General features: G+C 58.5%; 1 protein-coding gene across 2 annotated transcripts; it reads left to right on the forward strand.

The window, feature by feature from the left end:
- The first annotated feature begins 59 nt into the window (after window positions 1-59).
- Window positions 60-6,764, forward strand: MEN1 (menin 1). Of its 2 annotated transcripts, none has more exons than XM_045556119.1 (10): window positions 60-127; window positions 506-966; window positions 1,925-2,133; window positions 2,344-2,472; window positions 2,793-2,833; window positions 2,915-3,002; window positions 3,670-3,806; window positions 4,236-4,371; window positions 5,040-5,204; window positions 5,421-6,764. In XM_045556119.1, exons 2-10 carry the CDS (start codon window positions 522-524, stop codon window positions 5,901-5,903), a joined length of 1,833 nt encoding a protein of 610 aa, XP_045412075.1. In that variant the 5' UTR covers window positions 60-127; window positions 506-521; the 3' UTR covers window positions 5,904-6,764. The 2 variants fall into 2 exon arrangements, with proteins under 2 accessions (XP_045412075.1, XP_045412074.1); XM_045556118.1 differs by having other exon boundaries at window positions 63-115.
- Window positions 6,765-6,964: the final 200 nt, after the last annotated feature.

Consider the following 6,964-nt stretch of genomic DNA (forward strand, 5'->3'; position numbering starts at 1 on the left):
GGGGGGGGGGGGGGGGGTCCGACTCCACTTCCCGGCAGGCAGTGCAGGCCGAGGGGCGGGACTTCATTTCCCAGCAGGCTCCAGGCGGCGGGCGCCTCGGTGCCTTGTGTGGGATGTAAGCGCGGAGGTGGGCGCGGGGGACCGAGGCCAGGACTCTCTTTAGGGTTTGGGGGCGTTGGCTTGGGTGTGCCTTCCAGATTGACTCTAGGGGCCCGGGGGTGCAGTCGTACGGAGGGGACGGGGTGGCCATTCGGGGTTCTTAGCGGGGTCCTTGGGGCGCTCCCTCATCGGGGCTGGGGGTCCCAGGGTTGTGGGGGACAAGGAGGCCCTACTACAGCCTCAGCTGAAGGGTCTCGCCGACAAAAGAGAGGGAGCTGGTGAGCGGAGAGTGAAGACAGGGAAGCAGGGAAGTTGTATGTGTGTTGGGGGTGGAACCTTAGCTGAGCCTGGGAGGGGGCTCCCCAGCCGAGCCTGCCCGACCCTCCCTTCCCTGGCTCGCCCGCAGGCCGCCGCCCGCCGCCATGGGGCTGAAGGCCGCCCAGAAGACGCTGTTCCCGCTGCGCTCCATCGACGACGTGGTGCGCCTGTTCGCTGCGGAGCTGGGCCGGGAGGAGCCCGACCTGGTGCTTCTCTCCTTGGTGCTGGGCTTCGTGGAGCATTTCCTGGCTGTCAACCGCGTCATCCCCACCAACGTGCCCGAGCTCACCTTCCAGCCCAGCCCCGCACCTGACCCTCCTGGCGGCCTCACCTACTTCCCTGTGGCTGACCTATCCATCATCGCTGCCCTCTATGCCCGCTTCACCGCCCAGATTCGTGGCGCTGTCGACCTGTCCCTTTACCCTCGAGAGGGAGGTGTCTCCAGCCGTGAGCTAGTGAAGAAGGTCTCCGATGTCATATGGAACAGCCTCAGCCGCTCCTACTTCAAGGACCGGGCCCACATCCAGTCCCTCTTCAGTTTCATCACAGGTTGGAGCCTGACTGGTGGCAAGGGGAGAGAATGAATCCTGTCCCACCTCTTCACAACACTCCATGGTTTACAAGCCCTTTTGAGACCTGTAAACCTTGTGTGGTGGAGCAGGTGTTAGTTGTCCCTTTGCAGTTGGGGAAGCTGAAGCCCAGAGAGGGAAAGTGATGTGCCAGTCTCACACAGAATGGCAGGGCTGGGACTGGAACCTGATCACTTGGCTCCAAATCCATTAGCCTCTCCTCTGCCCCCTCAGAACCCCCACCCCTGACATTGAGCAGCCACAGGAGTCATGCAGCCCAGCATGAGACACAGAGGGTGGTAGCAGATTAAGGGCCAAGGAGACAAAATTGGGCTACACTTGAGATGATTAAATGAAATAATAACTATGAGAATGTTTTGGAAATGAGCAGACCAGGGGCTTAATTTCAAGATTAAGATTTAGGGCTTGTAAAGAGCGACTTTGTGCCAAGCCCAGTTGACTGGCAGTCACATCCTAGTATACCATATTGAGAAGGAATCTGAGGCTGCTTCTGAGCTTAGCAGGAAAGAGTGCAGAGATAAATTAGGAGTATCTTGGTGGGTGTGTGAAAAGAGTGTTGGCCAGAGTGTCCTGTTTTTGCCATCCCTGTTTTAATCTAATAAGTGCAATAAAATGGGAAAATCCTTAAATTCACAGAAATATATAACATGGTTGCAGAGAGAGAAGGGACAGGGTCAAAGTCTGGGTCAGCTACAGGAAATCCAGAAAGGTCTCTTGTTGGGGATGGGGGTGTAAACGGGGAGGGAGAGGCTTTGAACACAGTAGGGAAGAGCAAAAGGGACAGTGGGCAGGAGCGTCTAAAGATGGGGCACAGGCTTAGAGTGGGGCTGGGAGGGAGTGTGGCCCATCACTACCTGTCCCCCTTTCCCCAGGCCAAAGCACAGAGGACTCTCTTTCATTTCCTTCCCCTTCCACAGGCACCAAACTGGACAGCTCTGGTGTGGCCTTTGCTGTGGTGGGGGCCTGCCAGGCCCTGGGTCTCCGGGATGTCCACCTGGCCCTGTCTGAGGATCATGCCTGGGTAGTGTTTGGGCCTAATGGGGAGCAGACAGCTGAGGTCACCTGGCATGGCAAGGGCAACGAGGACCGCAGGGGCCAGACTGTCAACGCGGGTGTGGCTGAGCGGGTATTGTGTTCTCCCAACCTTGTCCCCTTCATACTCTGCTAGCCCAAGCCACCCAAAGGACTTTACTTTCTTGGGCCCCATTCCCCTCTTCCCATCACCACCTATGTATATCAGGAGGGGAAGGCAGAAGAGCCCCTTCCCTGGCTGTCATTCCCTGAAGCAGGCACAGGGTGGACCATCATGAGACATTTGGTCTTGTCTCCTTGAAAGAGCTGGCTGTACCTGAAAGGATCATACATGCGCTGTGATCGCAAGATGGAGGTGGCATTTATGGTGTGTGCCATCAACCCTTCCATCGACCTGCACACCGACTCCCTGGAGCTGCTGCAGCTGCAGCAGGTGAGGGCTGTGCCTGTGGGGCAGGAGCGGGCTAGGCCAGGCTGCTGACTGGACTTGCCGTGGGACCTGGGGCAGGGGCACTTTCCCTTCCTGAGCTTCAACTTCTCTTTCTGTAAAATGGGTTAGTAACTCCTGACCTGGCCTTTCCCAGGGCTATTTGGAGAGTGGAATTGAGACATGAAAGGGCTAGTTCCTGAATTCTGGTCCTTCCACCTTGGTGGGAGATCCCTGTTGGTTCTGGCCCCCACCTCTGCTTGATAGACTGAGGACCCTTCTTCTTCCTACCCTCCTAGCTCATAACTTTCTCTTTTGGCCCCTAGAAGCTGCTCTGGCTGCTCTATGACCTGGGACATCTAGAAAGGTCAGTAGGGGAAAGTGGCCAGGCTGGGCCTTGGGGGCCCAGAGGGCTGGGTGGCAGCCTGAACTTATGATCCTTTCCCAGGTACCCTATGGCACTAGGGAACCTGGCAGATCTGGAGGAGCTGGAGCCCACCCCTGGCCGGCCAGACCCACTGACCCTCTACCACAAGGTGGGGTCATCTCAGGAGGGTGCAGAAGGGAGACCCCAACAGTGGCTGGGGTCCCCTTCTGGGAATTTGGAGGGGCAGGTGAAGTGAGAACTTTGTGTGTTGGGGTGTATTACCATCCAGTTCCACGTTGTATCAGATATACTCTGTGCATACTCCGTGCAGTCAGGGCTGCCTGAACGGTGTTCGGGGTTCTCCAGCCTGAGAGTGGCAGGACCTGGATTTGTCCCTTCAGCCCTTCATTTTCTGCTGCCTCTCACTCTCCTTCCTGGAGTATAACAGAAGGTCAAAAACAGTGGGAGCACGAGGGGGCAATGTTAACTTGGTGAAGGTGGGGGTAGGAGGGCCATTGGCCTTGGCTTGGAAGTCCTTGGTGTTTGTGTAGACGAGTATGTGGGAAAGCCTGGGTAAGAGACAGAGCTCAGAGGGTAGGCCTCTCCCCTCCCTAGGCTTGTTCTGTGTGGGCCCCACCCCTGCAGTTGGCCCCTGGCCTCAACAAGCAATCCTGCAGTCCCAGGGAGGAGCTGGCAGGGAGTGGGTGGGATTGGAGATGGGCAGGACTCTTTGGGCTCTTCCTTTTACCCCTTCTGGGTGTGACCTGATGGGGCATTTGTGCCAGCTGAGGCAGCTGAGGGCTGCCTCCCTGAGGTTCCTCTGCCTCACCCCCCAGGGCATAGCCTCAGCCAAGACCTACTACCGAGATGAGCACATCTACCCCTACATGTACCTGGCCGGCTACCACTGTCGCAACCGCAATGTGCGCGAAGCCCTGCAGGCCTGGGCCGACACAGCCACTGTCATCCAGGAGTGAGGATCTCCCCACTAGGGCCTCCAGCTCCTCCTTTCTTCACCCTCCACCCAGTTTCCAACCACTCTCGTCCAGCAGTGAGGCCTGGATCCTAAGCCCCATCCCCTCTTTGTCCAGTCCCTAGGCAGCCAAAGCCCCCATCACCCAGGAGGTAGGGACTCCTGATTAAGGCCTTGCCTCCCTCCCTCCCTCTCTCCTCCCAGTTTTTAACCACTGTCATCCAGCAGTGGGACCTCCACCTTAGCCCCATGCCCACTCCTTACTGTTGCTCTAGGCTAACACGGACACTATCACTTTGGAATGAAACCCCCAATCACTCCCCCAGTCCCTTGGATGACCCAGGAAAAGAAACCTGGGCTCTACCCCCCACTAGGTCCCCAGGGGTACCCCCCCATGGCAAGACCCCACAGTGCCCACTGCTCTCACAGCTACAACTACTGCCGAGAAGATGAGGAGATCTACAAGGAGTTCTTCGAAGTGGCCAATGATGTCATCCCCAACTTACTGAAGGAGGCAGCCAGCTTGCTGGAGGCAGGCGAGGAGCGGCCAGGAGAACAGAGCCAGGTGAAGGGCTGGTGCTCTAGTCTGTGTCCAGCCTGCCACCTTGCAGGACTCCCCAGCTACAGGACATGGGGCTAAACGAGGAAGGTGGCCCCAAGCAGAAAGCCACATTCTCTTCTGCTGTAGCTGAGGTCCTGGGCCTGGGTTTGAGGGGCAGGGAGTACTTTAGTGGTTTCTACCCTGTGCCTTCAAGTAAATGGGGTGGAAGCTCATCTCTTTCATGGCCAAGGTCCCTCATTCAGCTTACGGGGTGGGATGGAGGTAAAGGATGGTTCCCCTTCCCCAGTCCTGGCTAAGGACTGGTTTTATGAAAGAACGAAGCCTGGGCAAGAGCGAGACCCCATCTCTACACAAAATTGAAAAATTAGCCAGGTGTGGGGGCTCAAGTCTATAGTCCCAGCTACTCGGGAGGCTGAGGCAGGAGGATCACTTGAGCCCAGGAGTTTGAGGTTGTACTGAGCTGTGATTATGCCACTGCACTCCAGCCCAGGTGACAGAGTGAGACCCTATCTCAAAAAAAGAAAGTTCTGGGAATGCTGGGAATGCTCCCAACCTATGTTCACCTCCTCCAGAGCCAGGATTTGTTGCCTAGGTTGGGGGGGGGGGCTGTGCCCTTTGCTTAGGGACGAGTAAGGGGCTCTGACCTGTGCCCTCCCTTCTCCCTCACCCAGGGCACCCAGAGCCAGGGTTCTGCTCTCCAAGACCCTGAGTGCTTCGCCCATCTGCTGCGATTCTACGATGGCATCTGCAAATGGGAGGAGGGCAGCCCCACGCCTGTGCTGCACGTAGGCTGGGCCACCTTCCTTGTGCAGTCCCTCGGACGTTTTGAGGGACAGGTGAGGGGCGGCTGTACAGGAGGGCTGGGCATTCCAGGTGGTGACAGCAGCCACAGGAGAGTCAGACCTTTGTGGCCCAGAGGCAGCATCTGCCCATACCCTTGGGTACAGTTGAGACTGAGACTCCCTATACAGGATGGGATGGCCATGGCAGGGTCCTGGAATTCCAGCCAGTGGGCCGCAGCCTTTCCCTCAGCTTGCTCTCTCATGGCCCAGGTGCGGCAGAAGGTGCGCATAGTCAGCCGGGAGGCCGAGGCAGCAGAGGCCGAGGAGCCCTGGGGCGAGGAAGCGCGGGAAGGCCGGCGGCGGGGCCCGCGGCGAGAGTCCAAGCCAGAGGAGCCTCCACCACCCAAGAAGCCCGCTCTGGACAAGGGCCCGGGCGCCGGCCAGAATGCGGTGTCGGCACCCCCACGGAAGCCCGCAGGGACGGTCCCGGGCACCGCCCGAGGCCCTGAAGGCGGCAGCGCGACTCAGGCGCCAGCACCTGCAGCGTCGCCGCCGCCCGAGGGTCCGGTGCTCACTTTCCAGAGCGAGAAGATGAAGGGCATGAAGGAGCTGCTGGTGGCCACCAAGATCAACTCGAGCGCCATCAAGCTGCAACTCACGGCGCAGTCGCAAGTGCAGATGAAGAAGCAGAAAGTGTCCACACCCAGCGACTACACTCTTTCTTTCCTCAAGCGGCAGCGCAAGGGCCTCTGAGATACCGAGGACTCCCTAACAGCCCACCGGGCCCCAGGGCCCGCCCTCAGTCCGCATCGAGGCTCCACCCAGGTCCTCCCGCTCTGAGCCCAGGCTCCGCCCCCAGCGCTCTGGGGCCTGGGCCGGGCGGCCACCTCAGGACCAGGCCCCACCCCTACCCGGAACCCAGGCATCTGGTCCCCGGAATGCAGACTACGTACATACCCCGTCTACCCCCGACTTAAGATTCGCGCCAGCTCAGAACCGTGGACCCCGCTCCCAGAATCCCAGCCGGCCGATGGAAACCTCACCCCAGTCCCTGATCACCGATCTTTAAAGGTCCAACCCCTGGAAACTCTGGTTCCTCCTCAGAATGGAGGCGCTAACCTAGAGCTAAACCTAGTGCTCCCAGCTTGTAGGGGCTAAGTTTCACCCTTAACCCAAGAAGCACAGGTCCCATCTCCAGCCCTGGAACCCAGAGCCCCTGTTAGCCCCTAGGAGTACATTTCCGCACTTCAGAATTCCAACCTTTGGGAATCCAAGTCCCCTACCCCAAAGAACCTAAATCCTGCTCCAAAACTTGGAAATCCTGGCTTCCTCTCCTTCCTATCCCAAGAGCCCCTTACACGAAACTCTGCACCCAGCCTATGAGAATCCTTAGTCCTGCCCTCTCTCTTCCTGACCTAACTGGCCCGGGATCAGAGCAGGACCTATCTTACGACCCTCTAGGAACCTCCCCGAGGTTCAGTCCATCTCGGGGACCCCGGAGGAAATCTGCAGGGGGTTGGGAGTGGGTGAAGGGAGCCTAATCTCTTCCTATTTTGTACATAGATTTATTTTTCAGTTCTGAGGAAGATAAATACGTTTTGTAAAAAAACAAAACTCATGTCGGTGTTTCATCTGGGAAGTTGGGGATGGGGAGGGGAGTGGGACGCCCCCTCTTTCCTCTGCCTTCTGGCTTTCTGGACTTGGCGCTCCCCACCCATAGAGGGCGAGGAACTGCCGCATGGCTTCAGGACCCAGGCCCCGCCCCGGCCTCGGGACTTCCCCACGTCGCAGAGGGCCTGTCCCGCGGGCGCCTC

This window comes from Lemur catta, chromosome 7 (genome assembly GCF_020740605.2).
Source record: "Lemur catta isolate mLemCat1 chromosome 7, mLemCat1.pri, whole genome shotgun sequence".
NCBI classification, from domain to species: Eukaryota; Metazoa; Chordata; class Mammalia; order Primates; family Lemuridae; genus Lemur; species Lemur catta.

Coding starts and splice junctions, on each gene's coding strand:
- MEN1 (XM_045556118.1), top strand. Junction 3,003..3,669: donor CACTGACCCTCTACCACAAG/GTGGGGTCATCT, acceptor CTCACCCCCCAG/GGCATAGCCTCAGCCAAGAC. Junction 4,372..5,039: donor GGCCAGGAGAACAGAGCCAG/GTGAAGGGCTGG, acceptor TCCCTCACCCAG/GGCACCCAGAGCCAGGGTTC.